At 48.2% G+C, this 20,135-nt stretch overlaps 1 protein-coding gene across 2 annotated transcripts in view; it reads left to right on the top strand.

Moving 5' to 3' along the window:
* The first annotated feature begins 4,403 nt into the window (after positions 1-4,403).
* ATP9A (ATPase phospholipid transporting 9A (putative)) overlaps positions 4,404-20,135 on the top strand; it is a 46,260-nt gene continuing 30,528 nt past the window's right edge. For both annotated transcript variants that reach the window (XM_063172626.1, XM_063172627.1), the window contains exons 1-9: positions 4,404-4,550; positions 10,424-10,568; positions 10,884-10,997; positions 12,393-12,501; positions 17,474-17,532; positions 18,424-18,475; positions 19,014-19,108; positions 19,434-19,514; positions 19,707-19,782. In XM_063172626.1, coding sequence (XP_063028696.1) covers positions 4,483-4,550; positions 10,424-10,568; positions 10,884-10,997; positions 12,393-12,501; positions 17,474-17,532; positions 18,424-18,475; positions 19,014-19,108; positions 19,434-19,514; positions 19,707-19,782 — 799 coding nt within the window. In that variant the 5' untranslated portion in view covers positions 4,404-4,482. The remainder of the gene's footprint in view (positions 4,551-10,423; positions 10,569-10,883; positions 10,998-12,392; positions 12,502-17,473; positions 17,533-18,423; positions 18,476-19,013; positions 19,109-19,433; positions 19,515-19,706; positions 19,783-20,135) is intronic.

The raw sequence follows: 20,135 nt of genomic DNA on the forward strand, positions 1-20,135 counted from the left end.
CAGGTGTTAACAGTGCTCACTAATCTGGGAGTGTTTCAGCCCCCAATTACTGGCAGGGCTCTTGTCTGAGCCCAGCCCTCTCAGAGATAAATTTCCAAGATGAATGCATCCCGTGGAGGCTGAGGGCACTTGTACAGCCATCCCACCCTGCTGCTGGCTCCTGCTGGGCTGTCCCAGCTCGGCTTGTGCTTCCCTGTGTGCCTTGAGAGGCTCCCCGGAACAGAGGCTGGGCAGAGTTAGGGAATAAAGCAGGGATTTGTTAAAGGGCCTTAAAGGATACACCCTGGGCAGTGCGAGAGCCTGGCCAAGCCTACACCCAAGGTGGATGGTGAGTCACGAGTTTTGACACTTTGATAAGTTTTGGTCCATTTTCATATTGGAGTTAATTGTCCAATCACAGCTCCAGGTTCTGCAGTCCCATCCTCTCAGATTGCTCTCCTTCATTCCCTGCTGTTTGCACTTTTTGGGCCTGAAGCTGCATTGGTTCTGGGGATGGAAAAGGATTGTTTTGTGTGACTGAGCTGTGAGGAGAACTGGCTAACACTTTATATGAAGGTCAGAGTTATATACCAGTGCAGTACAGAATCTGGAAAATATGAAAGCTGAAACTCTGGGCAGCACCTGGCTCAGTGCTCCTTCCAGCCGTGGCTCCGTGTGTGTGCAGAGCTGGGAATGGGCAGCTTTGGCAGGTTTGCTCTGATTCTGGGAGATTGAATGCCCCAACCCAGGCTCTCATTTTGGGGGATTGAATGCCACAGCCCAGGCTCTGATTTTCAGGGATTGAATGCCACAGCCCAGGCTCTGATTTTGGGGCATTGAATGCCACAGCCCAGGCTCTGATTTTGGGGCATTGAATGCCACAGCCCAGGCTCTGGTTTTGGGGCATTGAATGCCACAGCCCAGGCTCTGATTTTCAGGGATTGAATGCCACAGCCCAGGCTCTGATTTTCAGGGATTGAATGCCACAGCCCAGGCTCTGATTTTGGGGCATTGAATGCCACAGCCCAGGCTCTGGTTTTGGGGCATTGAATGCCACAGCCCAGGCTCTGATTTTCAGGGACTGAATGCCCCAGCCCAGGCTCTCATTTTGGGGGATTGAATGCCACAGCCCAGGCTCTGATTTGGGAGACTGAATGCCAGAACCCAGCCCTGTTTCAGTGCTGCTTGAGGATCAGTGGTGTGTCACAGCACCAAACTCTTTGCCTGTCACTGTGGGAGTGAGTCAGAGCGCAGGGAATTATCCCAGTGCAGAGCCCAGTGCTGCCCCTTTGCCCTTGGCAACCAAAGCCCTTCTCCTGCCTTCCTCACCAACGGGGCAGCTGCAAACACAGCCCTGGAACAAAGCTGCAAATGCCATCTGCAACGGGCTGTGCTTCCAGACAAAGGGGGTGCACCCTGGTGTTTGTGAAACTTGCACTTATGGGATCAGATAAGGACAGGTACAAAGAATAATGGCACAACTCGGGCTGCCTCTGGAATTATAAACATTTTGTTCAACCAGTCATACACCCTTAGTCTGAGCCAACTCCTTAGATGTCAGAATTCTCTATATTTTGATATTCATGGTTAGGGAAAAAATAAAGTAAACAAACCCAAAAGTAGTTCCAAAATTGAATTAATCTTTCAGCTTATAAGAAGTCAAACAGGATATAATTATTATGACTTTCCTTTGTGTTCATCAGGAAAAATACAATAGTCCTATGCATAAAATACCCAATTATTTATTTAGTAGGGAACTGTAACGGAACAAAATTTATAGCATATTGTACTAAACAGGTAATGAGTGCAATTTGTAAATGCATTGTTAGAACCACCCATCCATTGTTTGAGTGGGAAACTGGCACCAGGACTTGCTCCCCAAAACACAATTTATTTACATGTTCTTTGATCAGTGGAGCTCAGAGACCTGGGTGCCTTTGAGGATCAGGGGGCCCTGAAGGCCTCGGGTGTGGGTGAGAAATTGGTGTCATGGGCAGAGAGCAGGGGGCAAAGCCGGGGACAAGGAGGGGACAGGGCTCTGCACCGTGGAGCTGAGGGGGAGGAAGGCAGGAGATGAGGCAGCAAGGCTTCCAGAAGCAGTGGGGAACTGCGGCAGAGACTGAGGGACACAGGAATTTCTGGTTTGATTCAGATGCACCTGCAGCCAGGTGTGTCCATAGGCTGGGCTTTGCCAGGATCAGCTTCCATTTGTCAGTGTGAGCCTGAGCCACGGGAGACTCATCAAACACAATCCTGCTGGCAAGGCAGGTGTGCTTGTGCTGCCTGCCCAGGAAAAGGCCTTAAATCACCCCAATCCACAGCCTGGTGCTTTCACCCAACCTCTGTGTTCAAATGGGGCTCAGCCTTGGACTCGCCAATAAACCATTCCTGGGCTAAATGGGATTGATGGGGTGCAGTGGTGAGAACTGTGAGAGTCTGAGGGACTCTGCCTACAGCACAACCTCAGAGGGGCCAAGGGGCCCAGCTCTGGTTCTAAGATAAATCCCTTGCTGGGATCACAAGGAAGGAAATAAAACCGCTTGCTCTGCTGTTAATTTAATCATCTGGGAGAAAAAAAAAACCCAAACCAACATAGATAATGATTTAAAATTATGGAAAATATCTCAGCTCCTTCTAGTTAGCAGTGGTGCAATATTAATTCTGGAGCTTGCAGGGCTGCTTTGTGAGCCTGAAGTTCTGTGCTTGCAAAAATAGAGCATCAAAGCAAGCCAGTGGCATCAGAAAAAACCAAAATCAGTTTATTTCAGTTGATTTAACAATTCTAACTTCTCAGACTGAGGCTGGAGGTTTTCCCTTGGGCATTCCTTCTCAACAGGAGAATGAAAATCAAAGGCTTGGAAACCAGGAGAGCTCATACCTGCTGTGAATGCTGCTGAGATCACAAGTGGATCCTTCCAGCAAAGCAAATGTTGTGCCACAAATACGTCAAGGAGTGGGTTTAGCCCATTGGGCTACAGCATGCTCTAGACCCTCCAGAGTGATTTTATAGCTAAAAACCAAAAGTGTCTCAATACAAGGCAGAAAACCAGAGTGCCCATAAGGGAAGCTTGGAGGGATTTTCTGGCTCCTCAGATTCTGTGTGAGGCTGCAGGGCCTCCCTTTGCTCCTCCTGTAGCATTTCTGGGACTGAGTCACCTTGCAGCAGTCAGTGGTTCCTTCTCCCACGTTCTTGGATGTTGGAGTGGGGCAGGAATGACCTGGAGGAGCTCCATGTAAAATCAAACAGCCTAAAAATCAATTCTACAAACAGTTTTTGTAACAAGACAGCCCAAGTTAGGATGGCATTGGAAATATCTGTCTGAACAGTACTGGTGCCTGAAACTGGTGTAACTCTTCATTGTCTTGCTGAAATGTCCTCATTGCAAAATGCCAGGATGACTCTGCTTCAACTGTAAGGGAGAACATCGAATGACAGTTGCAGTTTTTGTGCTGCTATAATCCATAGTGTAACGAGATACCTGAAATCAGAACCACAAGTGCTGGAGCAATTTGAGCCTGTATTTGCAGAGGACATCTGAATTTGGATCCAGACTGGGGCATTGAGAGGAGGGGGTGAAGGTAACCGAGCAGGGAGGGAGGGAGCAGCAGCAGCAGGAGCAGAGATCCATCCCTGTGCCGCGGGTGGGGTGCGTTACAGGAGGGGAGCTGAGCCCGCAGCTGGGGGAGGCAGAGCGCAGAGCCCGGCGGGGTTGGCAGAGCGCAGAGCACAGTGGGGTTGTGGCAGAGCACAGAGCACAGTGGGGTTGTGGCAGAGCACAGAGCCCGGCGGGGTTGGCAGAGCACAGAGCACAGTGGGGTTGGCAGAGCGCAGAGCCCAGCGGGGTTGTGGCAGAGCACACCCGGGTGAGGTGTTGGTCTCGGGCCGGCCAGGAGCTGCTGAGGCTGCGAGAGAAGGGAAACGAGCGCGGAGCGCCGGGGAAAGGGCACGAGGGGTGAAGGGCAGAGCAGGTGACGGCCGGGGACGGGGCTGGGCGGGGCAGATCAGGGTGTGGCAGACCAGGGTGTGGCACATCAGGGCGTGGCTGGGTGGGACAGATCAGGGCGTGGCAGACCAGGGTGTGGCACATCAGGGCGTGCCTGGGTGGGACAGATCAGGGCGTGGCAGATCAGGGCGTGGCAGACCAGGGCGTGGCAGATCAGGGCGTGGCACATCAGGGCGTGGCAGACCAGGGTGTGGCACATCAGGGCAGGGCTGCCCTGCCCGGTCCGGGGCGGAGCGGACCCGACCTCACCCAACCCCACCTGGCCGCTTGGAGCCGCCGGGTGCCGGCGCTCGGGGCCGGGCCGGCGGAGCATCCCTGGCCGCCCGGTGCGGGGTGCGGGGAGCGGCGGGGCGGGGCCGGCGGCGGGGCGGGCGCGGCACCTGCGTGCTGGGAGCCGGCGGCGCCGGGCCGGCCCCTCGGCGGTGCCGCCAGACGGCGGCGGCCGGGCTGGGCGCTGCCGGCAGCCGGAGCATCCCCGCTCCGCCCCGCAGCCGCGGCCATGACCGACAACATCCCGCTGCAGCCGGTCCGGCAGAAGAAGCGCATGGACAGCAAGCACCGCGGCGGGTGAGCGGCAGCGCGATCCCGGGGCGGCGGCGGCGGGGCCGCGCTCGGGATGCGGGGACGGGGACGGGGGCGGCGGCGGCGTCCCGATCCCGGGCGGGAGGAGGAGGAGAGAAGGAGGAGGAGGAAGATGAGGATGAGGGGGAGCAGGCGGGAGGCGCTGACAGGTTGCTCCTGACGCCATTGCCGCGGCACGCCCGGCGCACGGCAGGATGCGGGCGGGCTGCGGAGCGGGGACAGCCCCGGCCGGAGCGGCCCGGCCCGGCCCGGCCTGCAGCGCCGGCAGAGCGGGCACGGCGGGGCAGCAGCGCCCGGAGGGGCCGGGCCGGGCCGTGCCACCGCGGCCGTGTCACCGCCGCACCCGCCCGGCTCGGCTCGGCCCGGTTTATGCTTGTCATCGTCCGTCCCCGCTGTGAAACCAGCCCGGGCTGGAGAATCCCCGGCCTCGGCTGGGAGGAGCGCAGGAGCATCCATCGGCGGTGCGTGTAACAAAGGCCCGGCTCCCATTTACTGTATCAGCTCGGCAATACAATATCCTTGGTGGCGGTGTCGCCGTAGCCCGGGCGTGCGATGCGTCCCTAAAGGAGACGTAGGGAAGTGTTTATACCGGTGTGCCCATGCAGGAAGTTGAATAAGGAAAATGGTTTTCCAATAGTCTTCCATTACGAAACCGCACCGCTGTGCAGACAGGTTGGTTGGCACACAGCAGGGTGTACGTGGTATCCGAGTCACCTGGCTGTCAATTAGCACAGCATTTCATTCGTCCCTGGAGAATTTGGGGTTTTTAAATGTGGCGAGTGATGTTAGCAAAATAAACCAAAATATTGAAAGAAATCTTCGCTATTAGAGCAAGGGGAAATATACACGTTTGCCTTGTTTCTGTTTTTGGTTGTTAGTTTGCGTTCAGAGCCCTGTAACTGACATTGCTTACACAGCTCATTCAGCATTAGGCGTTTTCCTTGCTGTCGGGTTGTTGCTGGTGCTGTGGCAGTACCCAGGGCAGGGAGGTGTGTGTGATGCAGCAGCAATCCCGGTGCCTGTGTCACATGCACCGCTGAGCAAGTGCCACAAGGTGCAGCCGCCACGGCCTTGCCTTTGGTGACGTGATTGAAGGGAGCAGGGAGAGGTGAGGGCCTGGGAAATTTCTCCAAGCTGCTCGAATGGATTCTGTTCCTGGAGTTCTGTAATCTCCAGCAGGAGCCTCCTGGGTGTTCAGTGTGGTTAGTGCTGCTAGCAGAGCCTGCCCTCAGCTAACCCGGGCCATGGGTCATTGCCTGGGGATCCTGCCTGATTAGCAGCCACTGAGAGGCTTTCCAGTGCTGGCAAAAATTCCAGCGGCACGGGAAGGAAGCTTGCCTAGGGCTTTTACTCAATAGCAGTTGAAATAAATTGGATTTGGGGTTTGTGTTCGGTGCAGTAATTGTTTGGGGGTGGGATTTGTCATACATGAGGAACCCTTGTTTTAGTGATGTGATCTCTTGGTGTTTGATCAAGCGATGGATAGCAATGAAGTCAAGCCAATCCAAACCAGTGTTAGAAACCATAGAACAAATCATCCAGCAAGTGGAGGGGTCCCTGGTGTCACAGCCTGGAAATCCTAGGCCATAATCAAGGCCTCTTTTCTTCTGTTCCTTCTGAGGAAAAACCCACACTAAAGCATCCAATTTATGTTCCTTGATGCATATGAAAACCAGGATGGGCAAGTGTTGATGGGCTTCACTTTGCCATAGCCCCAGCTGGTTCCTACTCTGGGGGTCCCCTAGCAGTGGGAGTGACTTTTCAGACAGATTTTTGTTTGTGTGGTCTTCTGGAGTGGGGAGCAGATTTTTGGTCACGAATGTCTCTATAGAAATCTTGGTTTCTGTTAAAATAAAAGCAAGAAATGGCTAATTCACCTGTAGGGCAGGTGCCATCCAGCAAGGCTTTCATTTCCCTCAGTTTCTGGCATGCTTTGAAAGGAAGCCAGGGAGGAGCTGGCTCAGGAGCCTTGCAGAGATGAGTGATGGCTCAGACAGCTCAGGTCTGTGCTGGAGAGAAGCCACGAGCTTAAAGTGAGTGGGAGAGTGGGGATCTGTTCCTGAGCACAGCTTCAGAGGGGCTGCCGCCAAGGCTGAGCTCTGAATTCCCGTGCTGTGCCTTGAATTCAGCCCTGCTCATCCCGGGGCTCTGCAGCACTCTGGGGCCCTGTGAGCACTGTGAGGAGGGAAGGAGGGAGGGATGGCAGAGCTGCAGCGGCCCTGGTGGGGTAGGAGCAAGCCCGAGCTGCCCAGGGCCCAGTCCTGCCAGGGAGGAGCTGCAGGTTCCCGGAGCTCCCCGGGTGCTCTGCTCAGCACATGACACAAATTCCCCCCTAAATAGCTGATGGTGTCAGTCCTCAGTCCTGCAGGGCTCCTTTTAAAGCAGCAGACCGCTGTGCTCATGCAGCTGCTGTGTGGGAAAGGCCTGGCTCCAGAGCTGCAGGGGAAGGAGAGGGAAGGAGGAGCTTTGCAGGAACACTTGCTGAGGCTGTAAAGCCATTGTGCTGCCTGTGTACTCTGGCTCTGTTTAAAATGGCAAATTCCATCTCAGAGCCAACAGAGAGGGACGGCAGCTCCTGCCCTGGGAGAGCCTGTGTGGGTGTGCCTTGGCACGTGCAGCCTGGGGCTGGCTGCCTTCCCACAGCTGGGAATTGCAGGAATTGCAGCTCCCCTGCCCTTCCAGAGCCACACCAGCTGCATGGCCTGCAGAGGGAATGTTCCAGAATGTTCCACCTGCAGTGTCTCATGGGCAGGTGCATGAAAGGGCGAGGTGGTCATGCGTGGCTCTGGTTTTCTTTAGCCGTGGAAAATTTATCTCCTCCTTTTGGAATGCTGTCACGTGGGGGTTGGTTTGTGTTGAAGGTGCCAGGCACGGCCCGTGAGGGTCACAGAAAGGAAATCTGAGAAATGGGCTCAGTTTAGAAGTGACTAAATATGCCAGTGAACATCAGCACCAGTTTGACAAATGCCACCTCAGAACAGGTTTGGTTGTAGGTTTGCACACCTACAAAAGTGGCACTTTTTTCCTATTGGGTTTGTTTTACACGGGAGTATTTTTTATTTGATCTTCAAATACTTCTCTGTCAAACATTTATAAATAAAACCTGCTTCTTGCTAGTGCCTGTTCACCTGGCAACTGGCAGTCACTCTGCTTGTTCCTGCCTCTTACATCACCACTGGGAATGTGTTTTTGTGAGCAAACATAATCCCAGGTGAAGTGCAGAGCAGACCTGTTCTTCAGTTCCTCCTGTTCATTGGGATCCCTCTGCAGACTAAGGCAGCATCCCTTACAGGACTGAGCTTCAGGTACAGTTTGCGTCCTGAGAGATTCTTTGCAGTGGTTGTGACTCTGTTTGAGGATTTGTGAGTTTGTTTCCCATTGTTATTTTTGCCAAGTTACGATTTAAAATGTGAATTGCACAGTGCTATATAAGCTGTCCTCGTGTATTTTTCATGGTCTTTCTGCAAGGTGATGATTTTGAAAGTCCATTATTTATCCTCACTTGATAGTTTTCTGTACTTTGGGGGTTATTGCAGGATTGTTCTTCAGTCCTTCAGCTGCAAAATGGAGAAGGAGAAGTGTTTAGGAAGGTGTTCCCAAACTATTACAGAAACTGTTTACATTTCTGTAACATTGTGATTCCTCCTCTTGGAAAGTGCACGTTCATTTTATCAGCGTTTCTCAGCAGCAATGTAAACTCCCAGGTGTTTTTCTAGATAATCTTTCCCTTTCCAGGATGCAGTCTTTAGATTTCATGATGGAAAACATTTTATTATTCCTGCTAATGCAAATAATTCTCTGCCAGAAATTTCCTCCTGTGCCACTACCTTTGCTCTGAGCAGAGAATTTTATAGTAATGAAGCCTCTTCCCTCATCATCTGCATCTGTAAGCTTGGGACTTAAAAACAGGGGTGGTAGCCAGAGAAACAGCAGATCACAGAACTACACAGTGCCTGCAGAACTCTTGCAGGGAGGAATAAATAAAGTAACTGGAAAAAGCTGACAGTTCCAGTCAAAAGGATTTGTTATTTAATGGGCACCAAAGCTAATCTGAAAACACGTTTGTATGTGCTCAGAGTACTTTGTTTCTGGTGCCCATATGAATAATTTTTCTTTTTTACATTAAGGTTGTTCAGTTTCCAGAGGAAAAAGGGAAAAGGAGAACTAATAACCTTATTGATTCTTCCCCAGTGAAGTTTAAGACATCACTGAAAAGTTTAAAAATAATTAAAAATTAAGGCAATTGGCTACCTTGGGGGGAGTGATAAACATCTGCCTGGAAGAATGAGCGCATGGTTCTGTGCTTGAGAAATTGCTCTGTTCTGACCAAACCTTCACTTTGAAGTGATTTCAGCAGTTCCTGGGCTGGCACTGGAGCAGTTATTGTGAGCTAGCATTCCTGCTGGAGCAGGGTTTGGGTGGTGGATTGCTCTGAGTCCCCCCAGCACAGCACAGGAGGGAAATCGCGGTCACAGAGTGCTGAGGGTTAAACACCAGCACCGGGGTTGAGTTGGTGCCTGCAGAACAAAAATCCTGGAACGTTTTTGGGGTAAGAGTCAGGATTTGCTGTCAGGATTTTCCTCCCTGACACAGGAGCTCCAGGGCTGTGATGGAATGGGATTCCTGAGAGCTGAGGAACCTCCCCAGTCCCAGTGTTGCAACCCAGTGCTGGTTGTAGTATTCTGTTCACTGGGAGTTTTTAAATGAAATATTTTACAGGAAGCTCGTGCTGTAAGGCTGTGGAGGAGACTCCCAGCAGAAATTCTGGATATTCTTTACTCTGGCATCCACACTCCTGATATTTGCCTTCAAAACTTGCTGGGCAGGAAGTTTTCCTTTTGTTTGTTTAATTAGGTTTTCAGTTTGCTTTCCCTGTAATTCAGGAGCTTGCAAAAACTGGCTCCAGCCAGGCAGGGATTTCACAAACCTGTTATTTTTACTCAGCAGATTCTCCCATGCCCTTTCTTGCGTATTCTTGGAGCTGCATTATTTTTAGGTTGTTTCTCAAGGCCTGGAGTAGCAGAGCATTTGTAAATTCCCATTCTTACAGCAACAAGTGTGTTTGTGGGGGAAATGCTGCAAGGGGTCACCCTGTTGTAAATATTATGATATAGGTGTGGGGCTATTTTGCTGTTGAGTACAATCCCTGTAAGAGGCCCAGCCTCAAAAATAAACAAAGGTAAATGGTTTCAGATGTCTGATTGCAAGGACTGACTGATTTTTCCTAACTGGAAAGCACATTGTGATGAAATAGGTTGTGTGGACACCAGATTTGCTCCCTTGGGTAAAGCTTCATTTTGGAGCCTTTTCACCTTTGTGAAGGAAGGAAAACCACATTTTTCTCCCTTTTTTCTGTAGAGCATATCTGTATTCTGTTGGAATCCAAATAACACCATTTATAGTAGCTTCTATTCCAATATATTTGGGATGCAAGTGGCTACTTGTCTTAGGTCTTCACCTGCAAACACAAAAGCAAATTGCAATTGAAAGGTATCCAGCTCATAAAATACATTTCTGTAGTAGAGTTTCTGAATTTCAGTGTTTAACACCAGTTTTGCTGTTTGTCTGGTCTTGGCAACCAGCTGCCTTTCAGTGTGGATTTAATACATAAATGGGGGGGGGAGAGAATCTTCTAGGTTGTTTTTTAACAAGCAAAAATATTTTGTAGAGGTGACAAAAATGGAGAGTTTCAGAGTTTCAGAGGCAAGTGGTGATACAGTGGTTATATTTCTATAAATTGTGGTTGTGTGGCCCTGCCTGGGGAGCAGCTGGGGCAGGGGCTGCGTGCAGGGGAGGGTGTGTGTGACCCCAGGTGTGTCAGAAATGAGCTCATTAACCAGTGCCTGGTCCCTGTGCAGGTGCTGTGAGTGCCTGAGGTGCTGTGGCAGGAGGGACCCCCGGCCTCGCAGCGTCTGGCTCGGGCACCCAGAGAAGAGAGAGCAGAGGTACCCCCGCAATGTCATCAACAACCAGAAGTACAACTTCTTTACCTTCCTCCCTGGGGTAAGCATGGCTAAAGTTGCTTTTCGTCGTCCCACCCCACTGCTTTCCCCATTTTCAGTGGTTTTACAGGAGATAAGTGCAGAATCTGGAGCTGGAGAAAATGATGGGGTTGTGTTTGGTGGAGTTGATGCCAAGGCTGCCTCAGGGCAGCAGCAAACCAGACACAGAAGTGTCCTGAGTGTCCAGGACAGCTTTAAAACTGCCCCAAGTCAGCATTTAGTCACTAGGAAAGCATGCAGAAATGTTTCTGGTGGTTACTTCAACATGCATAACATCCTCCCTTCTCTTTTTGTCTGTTTTTTTTTTTTTTTCTAGGTGTTGTTTAACCAGTTCAAATACTTCTTCAACCTTTATTTCTTGCTCTTGGCCTGCTCTCAGTTCGTGGTTGAGATGAGGCTTGGTGCACTTTACACATACTGGGTTCCTCTGGTAGGTCCTTCAAGGTTTATTTCTCCAAAAAGGTTTTAGTGTTTGACAAAATTTCTTATGCTGCCTTTTCTGTGAGGTGTAAGTTTGCACCTTCAATCATATTTTTAACTTGCTTCCTGAGGCCTGTGCTGTGCATGTTGCAGGGTTTAGCTTTCAGTGAGATCCCTGGTAAAAGCCAGAAAGAGGAGGCAGCTTTGGGACACTGCTGTTAAAATTCTATTTGTTTTAAAGCCTGGATCTCCATGAATGACACATGAGATGACACAGTCGGCTGGAACATGTGGGAATATTTTGGGATGATTGTTTGAAGGCTCTTCAAACAGCTGAAACCTAAGCTGGAAATAGCTGATGCTTTTTTAGTTTTATTTTGGAAAGCAGGCAGGAATTTCCAGGTAAATGAATGAATGCATTTCATTGCTATATTAATTAATTAGATCACACATTTGGATATGTGTAAGTACTAGAAACCTGCAGTTTCTAACATCACCTTGCTGCCTTCCTAAAGTTCCCTATTGACAGAGGTAATCAGTAGCTGGTTGCAGCTTTCAACACAAGCTGTAAAAAGTTCATTTTCTGTGGTACTTGAGGAGTGTTTTAACTGTTTAGTCTGAGCTAATAGTCTCATGTAGAAACATGACTTTGTGATACCAAGCCCATAAAGAATTGGCTTGCATTAATTAATTATTTTTTATACAGTGAAGGATGTGATGCAGGCATTTCCTCATGGCAAGAGGAAATTAAATGACTGCTCAGATGTACAGAAGAGTAGGACTGAAGCCCTAATCAGGCAAACATGTAATTATACCATGAGCAGAGCACATAAATATCTTTAGAGTGTTATTTGTGTAGGTGGAGTGTCTGTGTACATGCACATGAAGGCACATGCATCCTCTGTTTATCTGAATATATAAAAAGGGGCTTATACGGATTTCTGTGCACATTTCTTTCCAAAGAACTCTCCCAGATGAGTTGTGCTGACTTCAGTGGCCCTGAGGTAGTGAGCACTGGGATTTGAGGGGTCTGCCTTACCCTGGATTTCTCACTCTTAGTTACTCAGCTGTGGAGTGAAATGAGATCTGGTTCTTACATTACTCAGGTAAACTCCACAAAGGTTTTCTTGGGGATAAACTTTACAAAGACTTGCTAGGGGGATTACCTTTATAAAGATGTGCTTGGAGAGAGCACCATGATAAAACTGGAAGTTTCTTAAGCAGCTGGTGTGGGTCTGGCACTGGGGATTGCACAGCAGCACATCTCAGTGCACTGATTCAGGAGCATCAGCCAGAGCAAGGAAATGCAGATTGTTGCATTGGCACTGATGAATTTGGCTGTTGCTGGAGGCAGCTGTGATTTCTCCCTGACCCTTTGCTCCCGTGTCTCCCCGTGTGCTGGCAGGGGTTTGTGCTGGCTGTCACCGTGATCCGCGAGGCGGCCGAGGAGCTGCGCTGCTACATGAGGGACAAGGAGGTGAACTCGCAGATCTACAGCAAGCTCACAGCCAGAGGTCAGCCCCAGGCCGGGACTGCAGCCCTGCTGACAGCCAGAGTGCAGCCTGGGAGGGGGCTCGGGGTCCCAGGCACGTGGCTGTGTGGCCACGGAGCCCTGGCATGGGGGGCTGCTCCTGGGGGGCTCCTCAGCAGGTCTGGGGGAGACTGGGTTTGCTGAGGGGTTCATGGGAGGGGCTGGGTGGGAAGGGACCCTAAAGATCACCCAGAGCCTCCCCACCCGTGGCAGGGACACCTCCCACTGTCCCAGGCTGCTCCCAGCCCCAGTGTCCAGCCTGGCCCTGGATCCAGAACAGCCACAGTTGCTCTGGGCACCCGTGCCAGGGCATCACCACCCTACAGAGCCTAAAAAGACCCTAAAAGTGATGAGGTGTGTGTTTGTCAGCAGCAAGTGCTGTGGTTCCTGAGGATGGCAGGGTCAGCTCCTGCATTTTCCATGTCCATCCCCTTGAGCTCCTTTGGAGCCCCCGTTTGGGAGAGAGCCCAGGCTGGGCTCAGCTGAGCCTGACCCGGCTCTGGCCATTGTTTCCAGCTGTGCTGTACCTAACAAAGACATTTAAATTCTCATTTTGAGCAATCCAGTGCTGCCTCACTATGGAGTTACTCCTAATACCATGACAAAGATGCTGAGGCCAGGCTTCTGTTTCAAAAAGGGAATGAACTGAATTTGAGCAAGTTTTGGTTCTTTTCCGTTTCCAGTTTCTTAGTTATAAAAGTTTATACCTCTGAATTAAGATGCAGTGATGTAGGTGTAGAAAATATAATTGCTTAAGGCTGGATATATTTCACATGCCAGGAGTTATGAGGCAACTCCAAACTGGGGAGTTTGAGTTTCTGAATATTAAATCCCCTTTTAATAACATGTTCTTAGTACAACACTTAAAATGCTTGGCAACCAACAAAAGCCTCATCCAAGAGGGGTGTACTACATCTATTTAAAGATATAAAAGAGTTGCCTTCTGGATTCTATTCAATGATCTATAAGGGGCCTGACCTCTCCTTTAGTTCTTTTCATATTGCTATTACGTTTCCCATGAATGATTTCCCTCCCCCCAGTCCTTTAACTTCTCTAATTTTTGTGAAAGAAACCAAGGAGGATTGGCAGCTGGGCACTAGCTGAAAATCTCAAGCCACTGTATTTAACATGAGTTTTGTGCAGAAACAGGAATGAGACTGTAGTATAGTTTAGAGCAGAAAAAATAATAGAAAATTATTTATGATTGTCACGTGGTTTGGGGGAGAAGGGTAATTTTCTGTCTCTCACTCAATCTCAGAACTTAATTTTTTGGGAGAGCTGATCATCTTCTCCACTGATTAAAACCTCAGCTCCTCTGGGAATTACCTGGGAGCAGGGAAGGGGCTGGTGAAGCTGGGGATGGAAATTTGGGGGTTGATTTGTCTCACCCCTTTATACAAGGAGCTGGGTTTTCAAGGGAGAGTGTCACCAGCTCAGAGGCAGAAGCAGCAAATACCAAAATAAATTTGGAACAGCTGATGTGAACAATTAATTTTCAGTGTAGCTGACAGTAGGACTTGGGGTTTTTACAGGCTTTTCTTTTGTTGCTGCTGTAGAACAGCACAGGTCATGCTGCAGGGCTTGGCACAGCCCTGTGCTGAGACTAATGACAAAAACCTCCACCCTAAACCTTTTTTATCTTTTTACCCAGATGATCCATTTATGTTCCAAAATGACAAAACCAGCAGACTTCTGGAAAGATTTTTTTCTTTTTCTTTTTTTTTTTTTTTTTTTTTTTTAGTGGAAAGCTCTGCATTTAAAGGAGAGTTGTTTGGATTGTTATAAAAAATAATCAAATTTCAATCCCCTATTCATAAGCCACAAGCCTCCCTGTGTTCAGGGGTCTGTGTTCTGATGTGCTTGATGGAAAGCTCGAACTGTGCTTGCAAATTCCTGGCTTGTTTTTCTTCTCCTGCAGCCCCCCTCCCTGGGTAACACTGCATAATGGAGAGAAACTCCACAGAAAAGTGGGAAGGGACCTCCTACTGAGGGGTGCTACTTAGGATACAGATCACTGGCATTTACCAGCCATAAAAAAAACCAATATTTTCCCAAACTCTGCGAGTCCTGCTCCACAGCATAAGGCTACAAAAGCCGAAAGTTTGGTGCAGCACATCAAACAAACCCACCCCTCTTCTTTTTTTTATGTTTTAGATGCATTTAACTTGTTTTAGTAAACCTCTGTTTGGATCTGTACTTCAGTGCAGCTTTGCAGATCTATTGTGAAATTTTTACCTAAGCGCTCATAGGGTAAAAAGGAGAATCTTTTCTGGCAAATATATTTATTACTTGAAATTATCTGCTTCCTGGTACATCCATCATGCTGCAGATTTGGTGATAATTTCAAAAACCATAGCTTAAATTGGAGCAAACTGTTTGCATTTGATTGTTAACTTTCTTGTCTTTAAGAAAGATAAATCAGGGCGTAGCAGAGAATGAAACAAATACCAGACAAATTTTAACAATAGATTTTTTTGAATGAGAGATTAAGATTAATTCCTTTTAAGAAGTGATAAACACCAACTTCTATTCTGATTAACTTAAGGAAGTACAAACTGAAAGTGGTATAAATGCTGAATAAACCTGTGTGTATTTAGAGGAAACATTTCTAGTTGCACTTACAAAACCAGGAGTTTATAATTACAAATTACTTAAATAGAGCAGTTGTGGGAAGTGGACCAGTTGTGCTTATTAGCTGGTTTTAAACATGCATGAGAAAACATCTGATGTTTAGGTGGCAGTTTCCCCACAGAAAGAAAAGGGAATTACAGAATTCCCAAGATCAAAATAAAACTAATTCAAGCAAGTTCTTTATGGGAGTCCTGAGTCAAAGGAAACATCTGGTCCTGGCCCTTCTTAGCAGGACGTGTGTGCACACTGCAGAGATGTCACCCACGGGGGCCAGGGAGGCTGCAGAAGCAGAATTAGCTACCTAAAAAGGGCATCTCATTTATCCAGGAGTTAGAAAAACGTGTGCTGCTTAGAAAGGTCCCCTCTTTGTTTTACCCTCCAACAGCTGAGGTTGGGAGGGTTCCTGAGCAAGACAAATCTGCTCCAGCTGCTTTGGGTTTTCTCAAATTGGAAAAATTTTACAGCAGATGATACTGTTTTCAGCATAATGATCCCAAAGGCTTTTATGTACGTAATGATAGGAGATCATCACGTTACAGCTTTGTCCAGGCATTAATTTCTCGTTTGCAGAATGATTTTTTACCTTGTTAAGGAAAACCTAAAAAAGTAAGTTTGCCTGAACCCTGCAGGTAGTGCTGCTTCTGCTGATAGTCACCAGATAAATCCTTGTGATCTTGGAGAGAATACAGAAAATATGGTTAAAGAAATCCACAGCTTTTCTGCACTTTGGGCCAGGAGTGGCTGTGCCTGTGTGGGGAGAGCACTTGGGCTTTTCCCCCCTCCCTTTGCACAGGAGAATATTCAAAAGCACTTTTTGTTGCTTTGTGAATAACCGTATTAAAAGGGGAGGAAGAGATGTTATCTGTCAGACCCTTTTAGTGTCATAGTACCTAACTTTGTATAGCCCATACACAAGACTGCCAGGGATGCTTTTTTTGATCCTCTTGGAGTGCAGCTTTTCTTTTCAGGCCCCAGCGTAATGGACTCTTAATCCCCGGTTTGCTTCCTGCCCCGGCAGAGATGTCTTTAGCCCAGCATTCGTTTTGTTTACCTTTTTTCTTTTTTTTTTTTTTTTTTTTTTTTAAACCAAAAACCCTCACAAGGCAAACTCCAGAATCCATGAAAGACCTATGAGATATTTGTGAAATGGGCCATGACTGCTTATAATTTGTAGGAATAATTACAGCATGCAAGGAAGTCTGCATTTATTAGCAGCAGTGATGAAGCATGTTGTTAGGCACACAGTGTGTCACCAAAGCAGCAGGCTGCCCCAGCCCAGAATGGCTTTCATTGTTAATTTGGAGCAGAAACACTGAAGCATATCCTGAGAAGGATGCTAATGAAGGGACTGCCAGTAGTAAAATCCCAGTGACCTTTGTACTTTGTGCTAATTTCTATTCCCCCTCCCTTCCCCCTCCTGCTTTCCCCTGAGCTGCTATCTGGCCAGTTAGCCCGTGAATTTTGAGGTACAGTAGGAGTGTTGTCCATGCCAGGGTGAGCTCCACGTGCCTCCCCCACTTCCACTCAAATCACAGCAGATTAAAGAGGCTTTTGTTGAAATATAACAGACACGTGGAGGCAGGGTTCAAATTAACTGATTATAAATCACTAGTTAGTCTGAGAAGCCAAATCTAGAGCTGGCTAATGATTTGAAATTACTAGCCAATTGTTAAATTAATCCCCTGTTTTAAAGCAACTGGGAAATGTTTGACAGCTGCACAGGAATAAATATTTACATGATTTCTGTAGGACCTGTGCTCTGCTTGTTTGGCCAGTCCTGCAGGAGGCAGAGGAGAGGTGGCAGAGCTGAGCCAGGGACTGGAGCTGCAGCAGGGCAGGAAATGAGGCTGGAATTTGGAAGGACCATTGTACTTCCAGGCCTTGGCTTGAGAGTTGAGCTTTGCATTTCCAGGCACCTGAGGAAAAGGAGTTGGATTTGATGGTTCCCTGCTGTAGCTTTCTGTTCTTGCTCTGGCACCTGCCTGATGCTGAAGGTGTTTCTGAATTCATGGGTTAGGCAGTACCAAAAGGGGTTTAAGGAGTTGTTTCAGAGTTATGACTAAGGAGTGGCTGGGGCTTTCTGCAGCCAGGGCTGGTGTCTGGAGGGGCTACAGGAGGGGCTCCAGCCCTTTTTGGGAGAGTCACCCCTTAGTGGGGACAGTGGGCTCAGAAATCTTTCCAGGGCAGCATTGCCCAGTTCCTGCGGTGGAAACATTTCCCATTTTCAGCCCCATAGTGCAGGGGAAGGAAGGGAGGGGAGGAGCAGCACACAGCACCCAAACCCTGTCCTGCTCTGGTCTAACACCAACACCTTTCCTTTGCAGGGACTGTCAAGGTGAAGAGCTCTAACATACAAGTGGGTGACCTCATCATTGTGGAAAAGGTTTGCCTTTATATTCTTCTTTCCTGTGTAAAGTGGTTTTGGTTTGGTTTTTTTTGTTTCTTTTTTTTTTTTTTTTTTGCAAGACCATAGAAAATGAGATCTTTTGAATTCCTACTTACTTTACAATAGGCTTAGAATACCAGGTGTTGAACACAAGTTTAAATATTTAATCACTTTACAGTGCTCTCCCACCTCACCAATAACATCATTATCTTTACAAATGAGGGCAAATCTGTGGGTATGCCTATAACCAATTTTTTTCTTATAATATAGCAAGATAAAGAGCTTCCCTGTCCTTTCTGTGACTGTTGTATACAGGTTAAATACCTGGAACAAATGCTGCCCCAGGTGTTCCTTTGGGTATAAGCATTGCAGTTTTGGGAGACCCAGTGATCCATTTGTAGATACTGGTATATACAGGTATATTTCCCCCCTTGTACAACTTTTAATGTGTTTTTTTAAAATCCATTGATTTTATGTTTTCCCCACCCACTCTGTGCAAGAAGAGCCGTGACCTCTAAAACCATTAGTATGAAAATACTCAGTACAAAATGAGAAACTTGGTAGCTGCAGATTCCAGATACAACCTTTCTGCTAACATGGGACTCCTTGAAAGGAAACCAGCACTAGTTTAAGATTTCTTCATACTTCTAGAATTACTCTCCAGCCCTTTTGTAAACCTAACCCTTGGGTCTGGTCAGTGGGAGCTGGCACCAGTTATTATCGTGCACTTGGAATTCTGCAGGGAAGCGAGTTCAGGATTCAAAGCAAACTGAATCCCAGGCTCCAGGCTGACAAAGGAATCCTCTTTGTGCCTCTGCTGCTCTGGGGAAGGCGCTGCACACGCGTGCAGGGCTGCCTGCACAATAATGGCCTTTCTTCTCCCCCCAGAACCAGAGGGTCCCTGCTGACATGATCTTCCTGAGGACGTCAGAGAAGAATGGTAAACATCTGGAACCAATTGTCAAAATAGCCATTAACCTTTCACTGGTTGTTTGGAGAAAATTATCTTTTGGAAATGTGAAAGAAATAGATAATAGTAAAATTTTAGAGAGGGGGAACCCAAGTGGTTTTATGGACCACCACTTCTCAGGATGTTATACTCTGGTTTTGTTTGCTAATCAAAGAATGTAGGGGTTGAGTCCAGGGTAAATGAAACTGGTTGCATTTTAGATATATTTACTTACTGTTCAGGCTTGCTTTGTTAAGTGTGGGATAAGGAAATATTTGATCAGAAGGGTTAGAGAACAGATTAATGGGAACATTTCAAGTGTCTTAAAAAAAGTATAGCCCAGAGAATTCTGTGCTAGTGGAGGAAAAGGAATGTGGTGCAGGAACATCATCGTTCCATTATTAACAAGTGCAAATCAGACCGTGTTTCCAGAGAAAGAAGGATGTGGGTGTCCTAGAGGGGAAGTTAACCCCTGTAGGTGTGCCTAGGGCAGAGGTGGCAGGATCCTGACTGCTGTTCCCCTCCCCAGGCTCCTGCTTCCTGCGCACGGACCAGCTGGACGGGGAGACCGACTGGAAGCTGCGGCTGCCCGTCACCTGCACCCAGCGCCTGCCCACGGCCTCTGTGAGCACCTGCCTGCCACTCTGTGCCGGGGAGCTCGGACAGGCTTTCCCTGAAAACCTGGGCATGCTGCAGCCCTGTTTTCAGGCTGGGGGTTCTTTCCTGGGCACAGATAAGTCCCAGGAGTCTCTCAGGTGTCACCCCAGGAAATGCCCTGCTGCCCCAGGTGTGTTTTCTGGGGGACTCCTGGGCTGCAGTAGATATCAAGTCAATTCTACACCATGCCAAGTAACTCTTGGAGCAGTATTCTGCTAAAACTCCTGTACCTTATTAAGCTGTGGCTGGCTCATAGGAGCTGATAGGGCTGATGGATGTGTCTGTTTGATAGGACCTGCTGCAAATCCGCTCCTACGTCTACGCAGAGGAGCCCAACATTGACATCCACAACTTCGTGGGGACCTTCACCAGGGTGAGTCTGCTCAGGCAGGGCCTGAAATCAACCATAGAGTCACCAGGGTTTATGAAAATTCTCCATCCTATCAGAAATCCCTCAGCCAGCTCACCCAGCATCCCTCCCCAAACACCTCTGTGGACTCCTCTCATCCTCTGCTCTTTTCCATTACTGACAAGTTTGTTTATTTTTCTCTTTTTCCCATTGTAGGAGGACAGTGACCCTCCAGTAAATGAAAGTTTAAGCATAGAAAACACTCTGTGGGCCAGCACAGTGATTGCATCAGGTAAGGTGGAGACCCATGTAAAATTGTTTTTAAGGGAATATGTTAACAATTTTTAAAGGTATTTCTGTGATGGAATAATAATTCTGTCAGTTGGAAAAATTAGCAGTTGGAATGAGGTTTCCCCCTTGTCCTAACACCTCTGGGGAGCTGAGCTGACATCTAATTGCCTCTTGGACATTCCTAGATGAGAAAGAAGTGAAGTGGCCTTTGGGGCCCTTCTTTAGCATCTAGGAGCAGAATAGCACTTAATTGCTCTGCACATTGACATCCTAATCTGTAACAGAAATGGTGTCAAATGGATTCTGGGAACAGAAGCTGAGATGAAAGATTTCCAGGTAAGTGCTGCCATTGAG

This window comes from Melospiza melodia, chromosome 19, assembly GCF_035770615.1.
Source record: "Melospiza melodia melodia isolate bMelMel2 chromosome 19, bMelMel2.pri, whole genome shotgun sequence".
NCBI lineage: Eukaryota > Metazoa > Chordata > Aves > Passeriformes > Passerellidae > Melospiza > Melospiza melodia.